Source organism: Tympanuchus pallidicinctus, unplaced genomic scaffold (genome assembly GCF_026119805.1).
Source record: "Tympanuchus pallidicinctus isolate F22 unplaced genomic scaffold, pur_lepc_1.0 scaffold8, whole genome shotgun sequence".
Lineage (NCBI taxonomy): Eukaryota > Metazoa > Chordata > Aves > Galliformes > Phasianidae > Tympanuchus > Tympanuchus pallidicinctus.
In genome coordinates, this window is record NW_026294802.1 from 50,551,822 (window position 1) to 50,574,204 (window position 22,383).

Below are 22,383 nucleotides of genomic sequence, written 5' to 3' on the forward strand. Positions count from 1 at the left end.
TGATGAGATGTGTTGTGATGGGATTAGCCAGGTGACTGCTGCGAAGGGAGATTGCCCTGGCAGGTCCTGCCATGCTGCTGACAGGGCTCTGCTGGAGGGAGCGTGGATACGGCAAACAGCCCTGGCTGCAGCGCTGTGCTGGGGCACTGTCCCTCCGTCCGTCCCGCAGCCCAGGCAGAGCTGTGTTTTACTGACATGCAGTGCAGGCTTTTGGTTAGTTTGTCTCTGGTGTGCTTGGCGGCACGGGGTTTTGCCAAGCACGGTGGAAGTTTTTGCATTATTTTATATTGACAGCGTTTGTCTGCTGTAGCAATTTGGCCAAGCTTCCTGCGCATCTTCGGCTGTTACACTGCCGTTCTTTGTGAGTCTCTCCCTGTGCCTGTCATTTTGGAGTTGCTTTTCTAACATGTTGGCTCCCTGATGCTCTTATTACTTTTGGCACTGGGCTCGCATCCCGATTAAGCACATTGGCTCCTGTTTTCTCTATTTCCGCGTTGGCCCGCTCTCAGAATTCCTCTTACCATTACATTCTAGCACCGCTCTGTGTTATTATTTATTATTTATATTGCAGTAGCGCCTGAGAGTTCCAGCTGAGATCACAGCCTGATTGTGAACATGACGTGCATTAATACAGTCTCTCAGTATTCCCTTTTTATTCCGTTTTATTTTGCGTGACCACGGCTCTGTTTGTTCTCCATCAGTGTGACATGTGGGTTTCTGGGGTTCGAGTGGTGCAGAGGGCTGTGCATTCAGCTCTGCTGCAGCTCGAAGCTCAGTCATGGGTCCTCTTTGCAAGACCAGGGCTCTCACAGCTGAGACCCTCTGGAAGAACACCTTCCCCTCCTGCAGCACGCCTGAGCTCACTGGGATCCCTTGGCACCTGGGCTCCTGTAGGTTCCACCAGCACCTTGGGTGTCCTGTCTCCCTTGCCTCTTGGACCCACCCAGGTACAGATGCTGGCCACAAGACCAGAGATGACAAAGCAGGCATGGCCAGCTGCACTTCTGGCATGCACATGCACAAGCACTGCCTGATTCCTGACAGCAGCCCCTTCCTTAAAGAGCAGGAAGCTGTAACTTCAGCTGGGAACTCATGTACCTTTCCTTGTGTTTTGTCATAGAATCATGGAATCACTAAGCTTGGAAAAAAGACCACTAAGATCACCAAGTCCAACCCCAACCCAGCCCTATCATGCCCACTGACCTTGTCCCTCAGTGCCTCATCTCCATGGTTCTTGAAAACCTCTAAGGGTGGTGACCCCACCATTTTGTAGCTTTATTGTCCCAGTTGTAACCACGAAGCAGTGTGATATGCCAAAGAGCAGTTGGAAAAGCAGCGTTTATAGGAAGGAAGAGATCTGATATCAATAAGGCTAGAACTGTGAGCCTGTGCACTGCAAAGCTGTCATTGTGTAAGCATTGCCTGAAAGTCAGGCTGTTCCTCACACGCCTTTCTCCTCTGGCTTTGGTTTGCAGCTGGTAATTAAGTTTAAAAGGGAATAAAAATGTTCTGGTGCTGTGTGTTGGCAAATGGTTGGAAATGAAACAGAACAAAGCACAGAAGGGATCTTTTGAGTCCTGGACTGCCCTGCTCAGCTTCCATACGCATGATTGGCTTCCCCAGAGCACAGCTAGGGTGCTACTGTACTTCCCAGTGAGTCAAACCTTCATTTTCTCTTCTCTTTTGCCTTTTTCCAGGGTGCCAGAGGGCCTGATGGACCAGTAGGCGAGCCAGGGTCACGAGGTGCCAAGGTGAGCACCAGCCTGGCTGAGACTGCTCTAGGCTGTGTTGTGGACAGACCAAGGTCACAATGGCACCGTGAGCACCAGCCAGCAGGAACGAGTCCTTTACGCAGCAAAAGCAAACCTTCCTCCAAAGCAGTGTTTGCTCAAAGAGACTTGGGTCATGTCGCTCATTGCCCAAACTGCCTGCTGGTTGGGGTGCTCCTCAGGGCAGGGTGCTGGGCAATCAGACTTTCAAGAGCTGCAGGGATCTGGAGGGGATATCTGGTGCAGAAAAATGCAAGAGCAGGTAGGCTGGTGCAGAAGAGCATCACCGATACCATTTGTGCTCCTGCCAACCCGTGTTTGTCTTTTTGCTTTGCAGGGCCGTCCAGGGGAGCCAGGCAAGCTGGGGCCAGACGGGCTGCAGGTACGTCCTGCAGCCAGCACCTGCCCAATGTGGCAAGGTGTCAAACCCCTCCGGGGATGCACACAGTGCCCAGGGACCTGCAGCTTCTTCTGGCCAAAGCACCACAGGTGTCTGAGCACAGATCCAGCTGCTAACATCTGTCACTGTGTGTTCACAGGGGAAGATGGGTGAGACTGGGGAGACAGGATCCCGTGGCTTTCCAGTAAGTGTCCATGAGAGTGCTTCCTTTTAGAAATTCATTTTCACTCCAGATCCTAAGTTCTGGGTCCTGGTCCTGGAGGAAAGACTAGGACATCTCATACTTACAGGACCACCTCTCCACTCTTTGTTGGAGCTTTTGAGATACATGTTACTGCCGGGAGGTTGCCGTGGGGTTGGAGCTGACCTTGGTGTGTTTCTTTTTCCTAGGGTATCCAAGGGCCTTCTGGACCTCCAGGAGCAAAAGGGGCACCAGGCGACCCGGCAAGTGCCTTATGACTCTCTCTACATCTGTCACACACAGACACCTCATTGCTTTCTCTGTCCCTACTCCTTCCCACTCCCAATTTCTCTGTCTCTGCCAGTTGCAATGAGGTCAGAGATGTGAAAGACTTGACTAGAGCCCTACAAGGCACGAGAAAAGATGAGGTCAGATCCCTGAAAAGCATAAAAGAGGCATGGATCAGCATGGAGAGTGTTGGAGCAGGCTGGATTTTGAGAGGAAATAGAGGCAAGAAAGGCAAGGTTGGGTCTGAGACAGAGTCAGATGTAATGAGAGTTGGGATGGGTGGAGACCAGGAGGGAGGCTGCAGTGCCAGAAGTGAGTCCCCAGCCTTGGGGAGGGCACTGGGAGATGTCAGATGAAGACACAGACCTGGGGAAGGGCATGGCCCCATTAAAGCAGGCTGAGAGTTATCTCCTGCCATCTGTGTCTATGGGACGGACCAGGACAGAGACAGGAAAGCACACCAGACACCTCCAGGTTACCAACTGCAGTTGTTAGAGGTGAGAGAGAGATGGTGAAGGGCCTTCTGAACTTTACGGTGACTCAGTACACCCACTGTGGTCTTTCCATCTTGCTGCCCATAGCTCTGCTGTGATGTGGGAGGGAACCGGTGATTTACCTTACAGGAAATGGTGCCCTTCAGAAATAAAAACAGTTGTATGAGAAGGACCTTGTGTCTCCATTTTCCAGGGTCCACAAGGACCACAGGGACCACCTGGACCTTTGGGAGAAATGGGCCATAAGGTAGGTCTGGTCTTGGCTCTTATTTCTTTTTCCTTCACCTAGAGAGAGGCACCTTCTGACAGAAGTGACAGAGGTGCAAACTTCCACACCCAGGGACATGAGCAGGAAAGACTTCACTCAAGGCTGAATTTCAACTTCCAAAGCAAACAGTGAGAGACAGAAATTCAAACATCGTTCTCATCTCAGGCCATAGACACACAGCTGGTATCTGGGCGTCCCCATCTTCACAACAAGAGCAACATTTCAAAGCTCTCACAAACACATCCCAGGCATGGCTTTACCACCACACCATACCACAATACAGAGCCAGGAACAAACTGTAGCTTTCAAACTCAGAAGTGGTATTTTCTGTCCTGCTCACTGGCGAGGCACAGTTGTGGAGGGCCAAGGCAGTCCCTTCTCAAGTCACTGCAGGCAGTGAAAGGAGCTCTGAGAAACACCTTTGCTGCTGACAGTGCTTTTAGGGTTCTTGTTGCCATGAAGCAATGGCACAAACACACCATAACCAAAGCAGCAGCAGCAGCTGCTGAACAGTGTCCTGATGGATTGCAGGAGATGCCCCATGCCTTCCCCCTAGCTCATCTACAGACTGTGCTCTATTTGATTCTCCATGAAATATCAGCATTTTTGTCTGAGTGTACCAGTTCCCCTTGGTAGCTCCTTTCCATACATCCCTGTATGGAAACTGTAAAGCAGCCATGATGTTTCACTTGGTTGTGAAAACAGCAGCAAAGGTACCTTTTAATACAGCCTACTGCAAAGTGTATGAGTCATGAAAGTTTCCATTCTCATGGCTGCTAGACTGGATGGAGCAGGCTCTGAGCATGGTAAACCACACTGGGGAGCTGGAAAGCTGCTACCAAGCCACTATGGATACTGCCAACCAAGAAAGTACAGAGCTTTATTCAAATCTGTGTCTCTTCCAGGAGCCTTTCTCTGCACTGGCACCTCTGGAGAAACCAAAGCAGGATTTTTGCTTTCATTGGAGCTCGAATTTTCTCATTGCGTGACTTGACCATTCGTTAATAAACCCAACACTCACCCTGCTCCCTCCTCTGCCTGAATCCATTGCAGCAAGCCAGGAACTGGCTCCCTTCCCTGGGCAGCCGAGTGCTCTCTTTGACTATGTGCTCTTTTTTCCTTTATTCCATACTGCAAAGAGTAAGGAGAGTGCTGCCTGGAAAGCAAATATCCTAAGTAAATAACTCCCTGGAATCCTTTAAAGACAGGCTTTGGTCTTGTCTTACGGATTGTCATTCTTCCCAGGGTAGTAGAATATGTAGAAAGATTCAAGCTCTCAATTGGCATTGGTGCCAAAGATGTTGAGTGGCCCCACTGTTGCAAAGCTGTGACATCAAGGAAGAACACCTTCCGTCTATCTGCATGCCTTCCCACAGGTTTTGGCTGTCAGTGGGGTGCCAGCCCCTCTGCCAGGATCAGCAGCCTTAGCAAGCAGAGGGCTGGAAGGAGTTACAGGGGAGAATGGGGGCGTGGGAGATGAACAGAGCCCTCGCAGGAGCCAGGCTGTGCCTCTTTGATGCTGCATACCCTGAGCCAGCTCCGGGCGGTGATTGCATTGCAACCAGGGCTGTGCTGTCCCGGGAGGTCTCTGCTAAAGGAATTAATGTCTTTGATCTTGTTTTCTGCTTGGTTACAAAGGTTTTTTTCTTTTTTTTTTTCACAGGGACCGCCTGGCCCAATGGGACAACCTGGCCTCCCAGGTGAACCTGGCATGAAGGTAAGAAAAACCCTTTGTGCGATTTCCCTATCAGAGCTTGAGAAGGAGCTTGGCAATGAATTTCAGCTCTGTCATAAGCCCCAAGTCTGAGTGGAGAAGGAAATGCTTGAGACCAGAGATGTAGGCAGCTTCCAACACGGAACAAGAAGAGCTGAGGTCTCAAGTGTAAAAATACCCTCAGACAAAGTCCCACCAGTTCCCAAACCTCAGCTCTGTGGGGATTGAGCTCCTCCAGTGGTTCTGAGGGAGGGTGCTCTGCTTCAGGGCCATGAATGCACCTTCTTGTCTACACGGAAAGGCTTTCAGAAAACATCTCTTTATTTGACAAAGGTCCCTGTGCAGATCAGCTCACGGGGAGGTTAATTTTATTTTGTCCCCCCCTAGTGCTTGGTTTGAAAGTTTGCTCCTATATAGAGAGCTTGTGAGTAGACTCTGTGAGGATTAAATACGATTTCTTCTATGCTGTTCCTCAGTCCCTACCCCCTGCGCCATCCTATGCCTCTTTTTCCTTGTCAAATCCTCCAAGGCTTCACCAGCGCTAGCATGTCTATGGCATCCTGACCTGTGCTCCCGGGTATCCCTCCACACCGTCAGGTCACAATGGTTTGCATAAAGCACCTCTACCCCTGCCAGAGCCCTGCAGCCTCTATCACCCCTCGGTGCCCCAACAGGCATTCAGTGCCCTATGCTCACCATCAGTAAGCAGCTCGTCTCCTTGTCTGTGATGCCTTCTTTCTAGGGTGATCCTGGCCAGCTGGGAGTTCCTGGAGAGCAAGGCCTCATTGGTCAAAGAGTGAGTACCCACCTTCTGGTGGCATTTCTCCATCTCATCAGCTCCTCAGAGGCTCTTGTCCCTCCTCACCCACAGCCTGTGGGCATAGGCCCCTCTCCCAGGCATCCCATAACCCTCCCAGCCCTACTTGAGTCTCTGCCTTCCCCATGGAGCCCATTGGCTTGAGCTGAGCTCGCGATGCTCCACCAAGTAAGGAGACACTGGCTGCTCTGTGGGAGGGAGCGGGGATGAATGCAGAGCCTGAAGCTGGCTGTGGCTCTCGTCCCTTCTCAGGCTAAGATCAAGAATCATCTGATGAAAGCATGGGGGAAAAGTGTGTTTGGGCACAGCTTTATGTGACTTGCTTCTGTCTTGCAGGGAGAAATGGGGCTGGAAGGGGACAGTGGGCCAGCCGGTCCAGACGGAGCCAAGGTAAATTTTGGGATGTATAGGTTCTGCAGCAGGAAGGGTATTCTGGTGCAGTGTTCCCTTACCCCCTTGCCTCTTTGATGGCTTAATTTATTTAGAAATCAGAAGTCAGGATATTTTTTTTTTGCAGACACATATAATGGACTCCTCGTGTTTCACTCCTCTACCCACATTTTTGGCATATGATCAAATCTCCAAAAAGGTCAACTTCTTTAATATATAGTTTCCAACAATTCGTCTGTTTTATTTGAGTTTTTACAGATTAACTTTCCAACTAACTAGGAATTCCTGGGCCTGGCAGGGGAAATCAGAAAAATTGTCCATCACTGCCCCCTGTACTGCTGACCAGAGCATTGTTTGCAAGGAAAGAAATTGGATCCCATTCCTCCTGGCTAAGTCCCAGGTGCTCAGAGCTTGCGTTGCTCTCTTTATCTAACTGCTCTGAGTTGCTACCTTGCCTTTGGAACAGCATTCCATTTCTGTCCTTGCACAGCCAGCCTTTCCAAACAGGCCAACTGTTTTGTTCCATGGAAAGAAAAAGCAGCCGGTCCCACAACAATGCACTTTACTGCTTTGTTCTGATTAAGCTGTTTGCCATATGTTTTCATTTCTGCTTATCTCTGAACACTGGACCAAAAGATTCGCCTTTAAAGACAATCAAATCCTCTGACTTCTCTTGCCACCCTAAGAGCTCTTGAACCACACCAGGTTTCACAGAACCACAAGGACTGGAAGGGATATCTGGAGATGATCAGTCCAACCTGAACGTGTCTCTGGGCAGCAGAAGAGCCACTGCTTGCTGCAGAGATGTTGGTGTGACCATTAGAGATGTGGCTCTGCTCTAGCACAGTGGGTAACAAAGCCACCACGACCAGTTGGCTGTCAGTGCTGGCATCAAGGCTGAATTGGCCCTTTTGATCATCTCCATGAGATGTGCCATCAGCTATGAAAGCTGAGAAGCAGAGGTTTGCCATAATCCACTGCTCCAACCACGAGACCCTCTCAGGGCAAGGTGACAGTGTCATGACTTTGATCCCAGCCTTTGCAAGAGCAGGTGCCCCTCCAGACAAGCCCATCACACCTATTCAGTTTTTAGCATCTGGAATGCAGGGCTCCTGGCTGAGGCAGGGGACTCTTTCAGATCTTGTTCACTGCCTCATTCATGTAGGAGGTTCAGGCCTCACTGCAGGAGAAGCAAAGTTCACATTTCCCTATGTAATGGGGGAGTTCCTCTTCCTCCAGCCAAGAGATTTTTTTAAAAAACATGGTTTTGCTCATTTTGTTAAATGTCAAGTGTATTATGACTCATCCTCATTCATCCTTTTGCTTGCAGTCTCTTTTCCTCTCAGACTCCTGAAATATTAATTATGGAGTGTGTTTTTTTTCCTCTCAAGAGCCATGTATGGTGACCCATGTGTTGTGTGGGTATGCAAACTCCCACCTCTTCTCTTCCACAGGGAGACAAAGGAGAGCAAGGCCTGGATGGAGAGAAAGGAGAAAAAGGCACTGAAGGGATGAAGGGAAAAGAAGGGCCTCCTGGATATCCCGGCATCACAGGTGTCCGAGTGAGTCTGAGAAAGCATCCTGCTCACCTCTGCCAGTCGGTCCCATGGGGTTCCTGGAGCAACTAGAGCTCTCCTCCTGGCTGCACAGGCAGCCTGTGTGTATTGCAGGTAGCTGGGTGGGTGCATGAGCCCAGCACAGCTCCTGCACCTCTCCATAGGGCCATCTGAGTGATCCCAAACTGGGGGTGATCCCCCAGCGGGGTCAGCAACGAGTGCTTTGTGCTCTTGTCTCTAGCCGTTGTGTGTAGGGTGAGCTTCACCTTCGTGGCTGGAGCATGGCCTAGATGTGCAGTGTGGGCTCTCTGTTGTGTCCCCCTGCTCAGATGTGGGGCAGAAGGCAGCCAGCTCCTACAAAGGGCTGAGAGCCTTCTGCAGCCATGGCACAAATGAAAGCATGCAGTGTTGTGTCTGGGAAGCTGGAATGCACTGAAACCCTAGCAAAAGCAAAATATGCTTTTTCTTAAGTCATCATTTTATTTATTATTGCTAGGATAGCCATTACCACTGATATTAATACTCTGTGACAAGACATGCCATCTTGCAGCAAAACATGTGGGGGCAGATTGAGTGGGAGATGCAGGCAGTGAACCAGGACACTGCTTGGGACAGGATGTTGTCCAAGATATGACTCGATGCAAGTGTTGGCACACAGTAAACTGTTTTTGCAAAAAAAGAACATGCAAATAGGAGGAGGGTGGTCATCAAAATGTGGATCACTCATTCGTTCCTGAATTGCCCTCACTCGTTTCTGTTTGGAGGAGTAGGGCAGGATCCAGCCTGGGGCTCTTTTAGTGGTATCAGGTGTGGAGTGACACTGCCCAGTGCCAGCAGGCTGCTCTGCAGCAAAGCCAGATCCTTCTACCCAAAGTGGGGAGCCTATCAGGGATTTGTTTCTCGTAATTCCTGCAGTGCTTTTGAGCATGGGGTGGGTGCTCAATGCTAGAGCACATCGTTTGTGCCTTTGGTGATGTTGGGGCTGGCTAAAAGGAAGGCAAGAAGAGAAGTGTGAGGCAGCAAAGGGGCTGAATTTGTGTTGTTTTGGGGCTGAGATGGGGAATTGGAGCACTGACTTGACTAGAAGGTGGAAACTCCATAGATAAGCAGAACAAGGCTGTAATCCTGCCCCAAATGCATCCACAGCCCGCAGGGAGCCCTTAGCAGGGTGGGTACAGCTTCTGGCAGCTCCACGTGTTTATATTGTGCACAGTTAAGAACCAATAAAAGTGCTAAAATCATGCAAAAGTCATATTAAGTTATAGCATATAAAATATAGATCCTCGCAGACTGTTTGCCAGCATGTCCCTGGGAACATGATGCCGTTCTGTTTTATTTAAAAAAAAAGTCCACGGAGCCAAGATTCCCGCTCATAATCACTCCTTTTTTTCTTTTTTTTTTACTGCAAAGTGCTATATTTCCATCTACTATTTTAATATGTTCCTTTGTATATCCGTATGTCTGAACTCGAGCAGACTTTCAGAGACCACAGGGCTCCAGATAGCGCTGCCTGCTGCCAAGCGTCGGGCCATTACCTAATGCACAGGCTGCTGTTCCATGCTTGCTGAGGTAATCTAGAGATGGAAGTCCTCTGACAGAAGTACAAATAGTTTTTCTCCTTTTTTTTTTCCTTTCTTGGAGTTTTTCATCCTCGCTTCCCATGGAGGAAGCCATAGAATCAGGGAATTGTTAAGATTGGAAAAGACCACTGAGATCATTGAGTCCAACTGTTGATCCATCACCACCAAAGTGTGAAAGTGTTAGTGGGATCTTCCTTAAATTTCTGCCAAGTTCATGGATCAGAGATGCAAACCACTAGTGATACCTACAACCCACTCCTTTCCAAGTGAGGAATGGAAGCTGTAATGAAAAATCAAACCAATCTCTTCAAGGCACACCACAACCACCATCCAGGCATGGATGGACGTTCTCAAGGCTGATAGAGAAAGAGAAGTCTAACCAGGGGAAAAACTTGAACGTGTTCACACAAGGGCAAATGCGAAGGTTGCACAGTGACCAGTTCCTGACCAGAATTTGCAAGGAGCTGCTCCAGTATTGCTGAGATACCCTGCTCATCTACTGAGGTGATAGTGGAGATGTTAATGCTTCCGTGCTGTTAGTGGCAGGGCCGCCAGGATCCAGCTGGGTCACTGTGCCAACCAACTGACCTGCATGTGGGGCTGTGCAGCTCACCTTCTGCTGCTGGAAGAGGTTCATATTGGCTCAAGAAAGATGATGCTCATGCACAGCCATAGACAAACTTCTCCAGCACCTTGGCTTGGCTCTCGCTCTGCAAACCACTACAGCTAAACCACTTCCTGAAGAATTTTCCTTAACACCAAGGGCATGTTTAGTCTTCATCTTGATCTTGCTTATGTCTAAAGGAAAAAGGCTCTCCAGCATTGTATGCTCTGGACACATGTAGGAAATGAGGATCTGGCCGTACATTTTCAGCCTGCTTTGCACATACTGGCCCGGGGGAAAGACCTGGTACTGGCAGTTCCTCACGTGGCCCCAGAGCAGGTAGGACTTGGCTGGGCTTGTAGGAACTCACACACCACTTGGCGACGGAGCAGCAAGAGAAATGGGAAGAGGCAGAGAGCTTGCTTTGAGCCATGCAGTTCTACTGGATCGTGCAGAAAGAGGCTTTCACCCAGCAATTGGTCCTACAGGTCTGGCTTTGAGAGCAAGGTTGTGTTTTCCAGGAAGCCATGCCAAAGCTGGTACATTATTGACCAACTTCACCCAAGCCTCTCTGGGTGCTCAGGAAACGTTTTTCAAAGATCATTAGCTTGAACTTGGCTCAGCCATCCCCCGTGTTAGCAAACCGGTTTTTAAATCCCAAACAAAAGCAGCAGGGAGGCCCCAACTGAGTCTCCAGGGATAGTTTGTGCACAATTCAAAGCCAGTGGATTTCAGCAAACAAACGGAGATGGCCTGTGAGTCTCCCAGCTGTGGCTGGCAGGGCTCGAGGCAGCTGGAGCTGTGACACACAAGTATCCTCTATCTTTTGGTCACACTGTCCAAGTTCACACTGCTCCATTCAACTGCTTCTGCCAGTTGTCCCTCTGGTAGGGAGGGAGGAGTCAAAGCATCTGAAGCACCAACATACAGCTAAGTGCAGGATCCAGCTGAGATTTCAGAATTTCCATCAGAGATGTGCATCCCTTCTGAGCTCCTGTCCCACCTGATATCTCTTTGCAGTGGTTTCCCACTTCCTCTAATGCCTACTCTTTGTTGTCACTTCATCTTGATTCTTCCAGACTTGGCCACTGGACCTCTGATTGACCAAGTGAGAACAACAAGGAGGTGGTAATCTCTTCCCCTTGCAGAACAGCAGGTTGGGCATCCCCCATTGGAGACTGGAGATGTAGGTCCAGGTCAACAGTGAGGGGAGCAGGTGTTGTCCCCTGCAGCGTCAGCAAGGCAGGATGGGGATGCATGAAAGATGGAGCAGCTCTTCGAGCTCCAGCAAGGTGTTCATCAGCAGTGCAAGCGCCCGTGTAGTTCACCAAAATGAAAAGCTAATTCATCATAGCTGGTAATCGTATAAGGGGAACAGTGCCATGCAGTCCAAAATACCCAACCAACGTTGGGCGTGTTGAGCGTTGTTGAAGAATAATGTGCATTTCCAAAGGATCTGACTGCCTGTCAATCGCATGCTTTACAATAAAGCATGGAAGGAAGCAGAGGTTGCAGCCAGCAGTGCAGGCTGACCCGCTGCTGGCTGCACGAAGGGCCCAGGCCAGTTGGCAGGAGGCAGGCAGTGGGTTTCCAGCTGCTCCGTGGCTGCGCTCTGTGGTTTTCATAATGTGCTGGTTGTCATACAAAGCCGACATCTGATAGCAAGGTTTTTACAGTTCCAGGAAAGCAATTGGAGAGCCTGTAGGTAATGAAATGCAACATGCTCTGAAACAAGAAAATCCCTCATTGTTCAGCAAAATTAGGAGCTGAGCTCTTTTCTTTTTCCACTTCCTTTTTAACCTGAAATTCTATCTGCAGTGTCATTCAAGCCACATCAGGACGCAGAGAGCTTTGAGCCAGATGCTCCAGTGGTAAAAATGGCCATAAACAATTACATCAGAACAGATCTGGCTGTGTGTGCTGTATGGTGCAGATGTGTATCAACAAACCGGAGGAGCTCCGAGGGCTGGTAAATCCCTTTGCTCGGGTGTGACATGGTCAAAGTGCTTTTGTTTGCTCTTCCAGAATGTTAGTGACAGAACTGGACCAGGGTGGAGATCTGAGAAGGCTTTTTGAGGGAACTCAGAGTGCTTTGGAAGGGGCAAAGCCACTCTCCAGCTGAGAAGCACTGGGAACATGCGTGGCTCCTGGCTGCAGCCCCGTGGGCTCAGCTGTGTCACTCCCCACGCACAGCCATGGGTGGTGTCCTGAGGATAGTATCTCTCCCGTTGGCTTACACATGCTCCTCTTCTTGTTTCTCCATCATCTACAAGCTAAAATCCTGAAGTGGAAGGAAGATGTGCTGCTCAGGATGGACCTTCTGCTCTGAATTCATGCTTTTTCTCCAGAAACGCCGCACTGTGGACACAGCTGAGATGAACTGGTTTCTGAGTGAGCTGGGCAGAAGCTAATTCTCATCCAACACACTGCTCTAGTATAAAGCTGTCCAAACAGCACTTACAGCCGAATTTGTCCCAGAGTGGTTTTTTGCTCTTTGTTCTTTTCTGTTTCCTGCCACTGAAAACATGATTCAAAGATTTTCTGCAGCAATGCTCCTTGCTCTGCTCTCATGGAGTCCAGCCATTCACTGTGAACACATGAGCTCAGCCACAGATGGCAGCACCACTGCAGTGACATGGCACTCAGCTTTCTGAAAATACTGGGTCCTGGAATCACTTCTGGCTTCAGCTTCAGTTGTCCACACAGGAAACTGTGGGGTTTTTCTGATAATGTGCTGAGCTGTTGTTTCCTGGTAAAGTCAAGGTTTGTGCACTGGTCCATGGAGCCTCTACTGGAAGAAGCCCCTTAAACTCGTGAACATGGGGTTGTCCTTGGCTGAGCTGCATCAAAAATCAAAGGAGAATGGGGCAGCTCTGGAGAGAGGTAAACATGCTTAAGCCCTTTGCTCTGAATCGGGCTGGAGCGAGGGTTGGTGAAGAGCTCCCCCCAGGTTCTCCTTCTCCTTCTGGGAACAGTGCTGCAATCCCAGGGCAACACTGCCCTCATCTGCAGTCCTTCTTTAGCTCTAGTAACAGCTGCTTCTCCAATGGCCCCAGGTTTGTCTTCTGTGGAAATCTAAACATCCCTTTTGATGGGGAGGTACGTGGATTTTGCTGTTTGGAAGATTTATAGTTAGGTGCTATGGCTGAGCCCACCCGATGCTCTGAGCCCCTCAGAGTGTGCCACAGCCATCCCTGCATCCCATCGGTCCTGGATGCGTGCTGGTCGGCGCTGCATGGCCTCTGCCGCTTGGGAAGGAGGCTGCTCCCAGCTGGTCCTCATTTAGAGTTAATAGGAGTTGAAATGAGCCAGAATTTGAAATAAATCCCATTGACTTGGCACGGTTTCTTTCCTGACTCAGACGAAGGAGACGCGCTTTTTGTGCAGTTACTCCAAGATTCCCCTCCTTATTGCAAGAGAGAGGATTTCATTCCCCTCCTCTTCCACAACCCCAGGGCGTTTGTGTCCTTCAGAAGGAAGATGTTAACCCCTGTTGTGTGAGGAAGGAAAAATGACCTGAGTAGTGCTTGTTGTCATAAATAGGAGTTATGCTGACCAAGTGCTCTCTCTGTTGCTTTCTTCTCAGTTGTCAGCTTCCAAAATGGCCAATTCTTTGGGGCATTTTGGTAACATCTTTTATGAGAGCTTCCAAGCTCAGTGGTTGAGGGCTTGCACTTCTCCTGCACCCCCCCATCCATCCATCAAGGCACCATCTTTGTCTCATTGGTTGCCTTAGGGATGTGGAAATAGAGGAAGAAAGGGGAAAAAAGGCTCTTCCAGAGACAACAAATGAGTAGGAATTCAGAGCTATTGGCCCAAACCAGAGCAACTCAGAGCACAGCTCTGTGCACAATTTTCTTTGCTACCTTATGCTATGACTGCTTAGAAAAGAATGAGTCAAATAAATATTCCCATCCAGAAAATCAAAAATTGAATATTTCGGAGCAATGTCTGCATACAGATTAGGACTCGCTCTGAAACAGGGAAGTTGGTGTACAAGGTTTTTGTTTGCTTTCCGTATTCTAAGTGGAGGAACTCAGCTGAAAAGAAGATCATGGCAATGCTAAGAATAGTTTCTCCATCCAACGTCTTCTTGTAGGGTTTCCCCATCTCACTTTCTCTTTGAAGTCAACCAGCCAGCTGTACCTGCACTCACCACTCGGGTTTCCGCAAGCAAGCCAATGGCCCATTGCTCCCAGTGCTCCCAGCAAAGCCCTCTGAACCTTACAATACAATCAGGTCTTTCTTCTCAGGAATAGTTGAGTCTTTCTTCTTTCCCCGTACCCATTCAGGAGCTGCTTCTTGTGTTTCCTCCGCTTTCAAACTACGGCTAGGCATAGAGATTAGGAAATGTGTTTCTTATAAATCCAAAACATTTATGTCTTCAAATGCCCGGCCCCAATAATCCCACTAATTTCCTGAGTGCTTGTGAACTGTCCTATACGGGGCAGGCTTCTCTCGATCAAAGTTTATTAAGTAGAGGTTCTCATATGGAGACATTGCTGAGCAGTAGGAAATGATACGGGGCTTTTTCATTTCCCTTTAAATGAGCTGGCTGGCTGGGCCTTGAACAATATGGGCATGGTCGTCCTATGTTTCATGCTTACTACCTTCACTGCTTTAGCTTTTCTGCCCCTCCTGCTTCCAGTGCCTCCAACTATCACCATATTTCCCATCACCATTGGCACTGTCTTTTCTTTACTCACTGGCTGTGTTCTGGTTCTTCTGTTTCTTCCTGCCTCATATTTGGTAGGAAGGAGTGACCTCAGACCTCCACTTACTGACACGCAAAACATCTGGAAGCATTCTGCATAACAGCATCAAGTAATGCTGAACCCATCCGAGATGGGATTTGGGAAGGTGTCTTTCCAGGCACCATGCTCTCTTCCAGTTGTGATCTGCAAGAAAAAAAAGGAAAGTTGCCCTCTGAAGAGCCAAGAGTCGTAGTGCTCCTTGGGTCCAACCAGGCTGGTGAGTGCTGTCCTTGAGATTCACTTCCTGACATCCCTGCGTATGTGCAGAGCATCGCAAAGCGTAGGGGAAGTTGGGTCTGCAGCAGAGCCCTGCTTGGCTCTGCTTGGGGCATATCTCTCTGCAGTTCATTCAACTTCCTTTTTTTGTTTTTCCCTGTGCTGTTGTTGTAACATAGATTTCAACTGTTGATGCCTTGAGAATTTAAAGCTGGGCTGCGCATCTGTTCGCTCGCATTAACACTGTGCTGTGCGAGAGAGCCGATATTGCTGCCAAGGCCATCAGCAGCCCAGAGCCTTTTTTTTGTCCTCAAAAACTCATCAATTTGCATTGAAAAATAAATCATTCGGCTTCTGCCACAGGCGATCGTCTAATGCTGTACTGCAAGATCTTAAAGAATTGGGTCCTTATTGAAGCTGGCAATGGAATTTTGCTTCCCTGGGATATTTTAGCATACCTTAAGGCATGTGAATTTGTTACAACTGCTGCTTTCTGCTGTTCCTCGTCACTAATACCATTATCTTCAGATGGAACTAACATGCTTCTCTAATGAGGAGCGCAGTACACAAAATCACCATTTAGAAGTAATCTTGCTCACGGAAGAAGCCTGGAAGGAAGATTTGCTTTTTCATACAACAAAATGTCTACAAACCTCAAAAATAAAAGCATCAAGTGTTTAGTGCCTTGGCACGCTAACCCAGCTGATCTGAATCTAGCAAAAAAAACCTGGAATGAATCACTCTGATGTATAAACTCCTCTCCATCTTCCGACCCTCATTGCTCAGGACAGTGGGAAGCCTGGAAACTTCACGTTGCAGTGAAATAGGCACCAAAAGGTGCCAGATCCCTGAGGGGCTATGGAGACCCTGCACGAATCACAGAATGCATTCAGAACAAATTCCGTCCTACGGAATTTGATTTATCAGTGTTGGGTTTTTTTCCCTTCTTCTGGCCCCAGTTTTTCCATTCCTGGATAAATGAGTCAGAAGAATGGGAAAAAGGGAAATCTGACCTTTTTTGAAGGCGACCAAATGGTTTTTGGGCTGGCCATGGCCTGTGTGTCCCTGCCATGTGTCAGTGCAGTGATTTCTTGGAACTGCGCAAACCAAGACATATCTGGGATTGCAGCAAACATCCACAGCATCAGGAACGACACAAGGAAAGATACCACATCTCTGGGAACCCCTGGCAAATGTTGAGCTGTCTCTACATTCATCTGGGCTAAATTCCTGTGCAGCTGGAGAAAGCACATCCAGGAATATCAGCCATATGGTAGGCTTCCCACTCACCAGCAGAGCTCCTCTGGCCCCAAAGTCCTAGAAAGCAGTGCTGGTCGAGCATGGAAATATCCCTAGCTGATGGAGCTTGCTCCATTTGAGGAGGTGGCTGAGAGTGCAGGATCCAAGCCACGTCTCTGCTGCCAGTTTTGCCAGTGTGGTTGAACCCATTTATTCTTACCAGCAAAGCTTTCAACAAGAGCTGGCTCGGTGGGAGAGCCTCACGGGATGATTTCTGGTTGACCACAAGTGACAGCTGGGCTCACAGCTATCGCTGACCAGAGGCAGAGGTGCTGCCAAGATTTCATTCCCAGCCATGAAGAAGGAGCACATCCCAGCTGGAGGAGTCAGGAGAACATTCTGGAGATGGTGAACATCCCTGCTCAGTGAGGTCACTGCAGCACCAGGCAGTTTATCAGAGCCCATACCTGTGCTGAAACCTCACCAACATGGAAAGGTGGTCTGGAACAACTAGGGACAGCAAGACCCTGTCTGAACACAGCACAGTCTCCTGTGGATGAGTTTAATGCTGTGGACAGGACTTGGGCTGTTGAAGATGGGATTCGTTTTGCTTTTCCCTTCTCCCATGTGACTCAAGTCCTATATCTGCACTTCAAGATTCAAGCCTGAAGTTGAATGCAGATTTTAGGAGCAATTTGGAAATGTCTCTTAGGAGGAAGAGTGAAGGTCCAAACCTGCCTTCCCGGAAAGCAAAGACATTCTGGGTGCAGGGCAGAAGCGAATTTCAGTCATGGCTTCTATGGGAGATGCATCAGGAGTGGGAACCAGGCTGTACAAACAACCCCTTCAATTCAGCTGTGGGATCCCTGTGACCTCCTGCAGGAACAAAGGGCCCATCTGCCCTGCACGTTTATAAGGGGTTCATCCAATCCATGCACTGCTGCCTGCATTTGTTCAAAGTGTAACACAGCCTGATCCTGGGGAGGCAAGTACAAGTAACGTGGAAGTCTTTGATTCAAGGGCCTTTGCAGCACAGCGCTTCAAGAGCACATCTCAGTGTGCAGGATTATTCTGCTGGAGAAGATTGGCAACTCAACTATCACCAGGGCCAGGAACAGATTTAGCTTAAAATGGGCTTTCTCCAGTTCACAAGAAATATCCATTGCCTGTAATTCCAAAAAATCTTACTGCCCATTCCATGAAGAAAAAATATGATGCAACTAATTAGAAATCTCAGTTGCATCATTATTCTTCACGGCTTGTTTTGTGAGTGATACTGCTACTCAGTCTCCAAATCTTCAGGCCAATAAGCATCTCAGTATTGGTGCAGAGAAGGTCAGCTGTGCAATGACATATATATACCCAAAATATATAATATCCAATAGCTATCTGATATATCCAGTGATGTATTCATGGCACAGTTGGGTGTCTGGTTCCTCGTCCCATGTTGGGTTGGCTGCACAATGAGCTAGGGGTGGCCCAGTTGGATGCTGCCATTGGTGAGGATGCTTTGTGCTCATCAGCGTACAGCACGTGGGTGACCCTCACTTCTGGATGACCCTCACTTCATCGCCTGTGGGAAACTAACTGCAAAAGTGTCCTCTTGGAAAAGGGCGGCACGAAAATAGCAAACAAAGCCTCAAGCAAAATGGAAGAGAAGAACAGGACCTGTGGAGTCCTCACAGGGACCCATCCTTTGTGAAGCTCTGGAGGTGCTGGCAAGGTGTGCACTTGAGGTGTTTGACTTACCGAAAGTGGAGCTATTCCCTCTGGGGAGGTGAAGGAGTGATACGATTCTTCAGGGCTATTAGAAGCCTGAATTGCTCCTTTGTGTTAAGAGCAGGCACTTAGGAAGCCCATGTTTCAGATCGGAGCAGAACCCCTCAGGCATGGTCGCATTTATAAGTTGCATTTGTTCACCTGAGAGACCAGTAGCTCTCTGCAACATCAGCAGAGGTGGGCACTACACCTTCTTACCCGACCCTGCGGAGGGAGAGATGCTGCACTGGTGTGTAGATGCTGTTGAAATGTTCGTCACGATTGCCAAAAATTATGAGTTATTTTCTTCAGTGGTGCTTTTGCTTGATTCAGCCAGATCCAAAATGTGTTGTCTGCATTGCAGCCAGCGGGGCCAAACATTGAAAAAATAAATTCCCTGGGCTCCCTCAGGAGAGTGTGCTGAACTTTGTGCTTGCTGCAGCTCATGTCATCTGCAAGGATGGCTGGCAGGGTCTGCTGCAAGGAGGCACCCATGTAGGTGCACAAAGCAGGCCGGCATCTCTCTCAGCACTGTGGCTCCTACCTGAAGTTTCCCATCCCAACCTATTTCTAGCTGAGATCAGGATGTTGTGATTTCTGTGTGCTGTTTATTGCAATAATAATAGCATAAAAGGAGAGCTTTTGCATTGTAATCAAAAAGTTGTGTATGACAGCTAGATAGACAATGAAACAACTGTCTGTTTTTGCAGACAGAAGATAAAGAATTGCTGCTGAAGCAGTATTTGCATTGCCATTATTCTAGAGCCATATCAGAGTACTGACATCCAATTCAGTGCATTAGTTGGTGGTGAGCAGTGCTCATGGGCCAGAGGAAGAGTTGTGTAGGGGTCAGAGGAAACGTGGCTCCCATGTTTTGAACACTACTGAAATTCCCCTTTTGCATCCTCAAGGACAGACGTGATGGCTTTCCATCACCTGCAGGTCCTTGATATGAGCAGATGAAAAACATCTCCTTTCAGCAATGTTCTGTAGTCACTGGGCACAGAGATCTTTCCTCCTCTAAGCCATGAGGTTTCCTGTTCATCCATGTGGTGGAGCAACTCAAAGATGAACTTGGCCATGCTGTAGTACCTGGGAACTGTGTCCTTGCCTGCATTGCTGCCTACCCACCCTGTTGGCTCCCCTGGGAGTAGAACAGGATGGGTGAGGATGCTGTTAGGGTTGCGTGCACCAGCAAAGTGAACGGCGTGCTGGTTGGGATTGGATTTATTTGCTTTCTCATTCCAATAGCTTTTTTTTTTTTTTTTTTTTTTGTACTCCCTAGGGACCAGAAGGGAAACCAGGAAAACAGGGGGAAAAGGGCAAGCCTGGCCAGAAGGTAAGAACATCTGCCACTGATAACAGTTCCTCCTCTGGATCTCATTTTCTTTGCTCATCATTGATCATAGAATCATATAATGGTGTGAGTTGGAAGCGACTTTAAGGATCATTTAGTTCCAAGCCCCCTGCAATGAACAGAACACCAACCTCCACCAGGTCAGGTTGCCATGGCCCATCCAGCCCGGCCATGAGCACCTCGAAGGATGGGGCATCCATAACTCCTCTGGATGCGCCAGCATCTCACCACCCTCAAACTGGTGCCTTGTAGTTGTCTGTAGAAGCTGTGTTGTCCTGTGTTAACCTCTGTGCTTTTATTCTGCAGGGCAGCAAGGGCTACCAGGGGCAGCTTGGCGAGACAGGACCTCCAGGGAAGGAGGGGCCGAAGGGGAACCAAGGCCCTAAAGGATCCCGAGGTACCCTGGGACCTATGGTGAGAAGAGCTCTGCAAATGGTTGAACACAAGACCAGAAGTGTGGTTAGCTGTGCTGGGCATGGGCCTAGAGAGCAGAGAGCCCAACAGGGCCTTCAGATCAGAGGGAGTGAAATGATGGCAGATGTTAAATAGACCAAAAGAGCATAACACTTGCACTGAGCAGCAGAGGAGAGGCTCCATGATGGTGGCAGTGATGCCCCGTGACCCCAGCTCACACTGCATTGTGGTGGTTCTGTACAATTCCCCAGACAGGATGAAATATTGGGGATTTTTGCTTGTAAATGGAGTGGTCTGACAGCTATTTTTGCTAGGATCTTTCCCTTTGAGACTGCACAGTCAGTGCACTTTTAAGTCAAACTGTGTTGATAGAAGGAACTCTGCCTTGGATTTCTGCCCTGTTTCTACACCCACTCTTGATCTACTTATCTAAAATAATTGCAACAAGAGGAAATATAGCATGGGAAAGAGTTTGAGTTGGGGCCTGAAGGTGAGGTTTTCAGCAACAGTAGTATGACAGGGAGGGAAGAAAGTTAATTTATGTGAGACAAATGAATTCATTATGCAGCAGTAAGTAACAAGAACCTCCTCATGTATTGCAGGCTGGTAAGGAAACTTTTTGCACTTTGTTTGGTTGAACTCAGTGTAAATCAGAAGTTACTTATGAACTAGGAATGGTGGTGATGTTTCAGAACAGTAGCAAATGAATGATGGAATAAGGGTTCTGCTGATAGTGTTGTCCTGCATCAGAAATTATGTCCACCCCGTATGTCTTCTCTACTCATTGGCAACATCTCCATGGATTATTTCACAGCAAGTCGAGCAGTGTCTGAGCAGCAGTGCGTTGGACTGAGCACGTCTCTGCAGCCTGTCTTGAGGAAAGGGTTTTCTTCCACACTAAATGGGTTTATCTGGAAAGTTTGCAATCCATTTTAATCTGATGATCTGGCTTAAACCTTTTTGTGCAGACTGATAGAGATGCAACAAAGAGCTTTTGCAACGCCCTCATCGCAACGCAGAAAACTCCCTTCCTGCCCTCAGAACCCACACCGAAGGGTTTCCTCCCTGCAGTTCAGGATTAGGTCACGCATGGGATTGGTTTTACTGGTGGACTCCCTAGCACAATGCTAATCTGAATATAAAGATGTCCAAAAGGGCAGATGAAGAATTCATACCCAGTGCATCCCACGCCTGTGGGTTACGCCTGCAGGCTGCTCTCATGGTTCTTCCTTTGCTTGCTTCTGCAGGGTGCTCCAGGAAGGATGGGTGCTCAGGGGGAGCCTGGCTTGAAAGGTTACCAGGTGAGAGCTTCATTTTCATCCTCCATCTCCTAACAGTTCTTAGCTGTAACAAATATACCACTCCAGCATGTGGCTATGTCAGAAATCCAAGCAGGACTTTGGCTCAGACTGCTCCTTCCTGTCTCCTCACGCACTGTCTGCTCTCTGCAGGGACACGCAGGACCACCAGGGCCAATTGGACCACCGGGGCCGAAGGGTGAGAAGGTAAGGCAGCAAAGCAGCTCTGCAGCGCATGCAAACCAGCACTGCTCAGCTCTGCAGCATCACCATTACAGCATCAGCACCAAAGCTTGGCCCCTGGAGGCTTGCACAGCCCGGGCAAGGGTAGAAATGGTTCTATCCTGCAGCAAAAAAACATGCGCCAGTGTTGGACTAGAAAGAGGGTCTCGCCCCAGCCATCTTCAGCACTAGATTTCCCACATCTCCAAGTTCGTGTGTGCTTGAGTTGCTGCCATCGGCGCTACAGCCAGCCGGGGAGGTTCTCAAAGCAGAGCTGGTCCCCATCGCCTTTGCCCCGCGTTCCTCCTCGCTGCTGTGACTCAGCCCAGCTGCAGCGAGGGGCTCGCCGGGGGGCGCTGGGCTGACTCAGAGCTCTCTCTGCACACCGGCTTTCCCCTTGCGTTTTTCCCCTTTTGCTGTGTCAGCGCGGCCGTAACCAGTTCAGGCTGGAGCAGTGACTCACGCTGTAATGGTTTCCTGTCGGCAGGGCTGGATGCTCCCAGGCCAACCGACCCAGCTGGCCGCGCGGTGCTGCTGGAGCCCCTCACGTGCCGCGGTAGCAGCAGCGATGCTCCTTCCCCCATTAGGGGCAGGGAGGTGGTGGAGGTTGGGAACGGTCAGTGCCGGGGTCCCAGGGAAACGGAAAGATGTGTGAATTCATTTTGCTCATTTTCCACCTCCCCAGCACTGCAGCTGAGAGTTTTTGCGGGTGGTTGCAGATGGACGTGCGCAAACAGCAGCTTTGCTGCTTGCAAAAGGAGACAGTGAGGCTCAGAGATCCCGAGGGCGCGTCTCGGCTGGGGCTCCGCGTGCATCGTGTCTGTGTCAGGACACCCTGCCTTCAGGGTGTCGCACTGCTCTGCCTTCAGACTCCTCGTGCTGGTGGCCAGGGGGCGATGTGGCAGGGCGAGCTGTTGTGCTCCACTATCACACATCCCCTGCCTCGGCAATGTTGCTTAAGGCACAAGCACATGCTGCTTTTTCTCTCGTTTCCTGCTGCTTCATCCGCGTCTCTATCACTGCCTTGCTGGATTTCTACCCCCAGCTCCTCTCATGCTGCCCTC

At 49.2% G+C, this 22,383-nt stretch overlaps 1 protein-coding gene across 2 annotated transcripts in view; it reads left to right on the top strand.

Moving 5' to 3' along the window:
• Positions 1-22,383, top strand: part of COL27A1 (collagen type XXVII alpha 1 chain) — a 127,851-nt gene that overhangs the window by 87,476 nt on the left and 17,992 nt on the right. For both annotated transcript variants that reach the window (XM_052668184.1, XM_052668185.1), the window contains exons 30-42: positions 1,698-1,751; positions 2,107-2,151; positions 2,309-2,353; positions 2,560-2,613; positions 3,326-3,379; positions 5,064-5,117; positions 5,857-5,910; positions 6,268-6,321; positions 7,776-7,883; positions 19,314-19,367; positions 19,692-19,799; positions 21,047-21,100; positions 21,251-21,304. In XM_052668184.1, the coding sequence (XP_052524144.1) occupies positions 1,698-1,751; positions 2,107-2,151; positions 2,309-2,353; positions 2,560-2,613; positions 3,326-3,379; positions 5,064-5,117; positions 5,857-5,910; positions 6,268-6,321; positions 7,776-7,883; positions 19,314-19,367; positions 19,692-19,799; positions 21,047-21,100; positions 21,251-21,304 (792 nt within the window). The remainder of the gene's footprint in view (positions 1-1,697; positions 1,752-2,106; positions 2,152-2,308; positions 2,354-2,559; positions 2,614-3,325; positions 3,380-5,063; positions 5,118-5,856; positions 5,911-6,267; positions 6,322-7,775; positions 7,884-19,313; positions 19,368-19,691; positions 19,800-21,046; positions 21,101-21,250; positions 21,305-22,383) is intronic.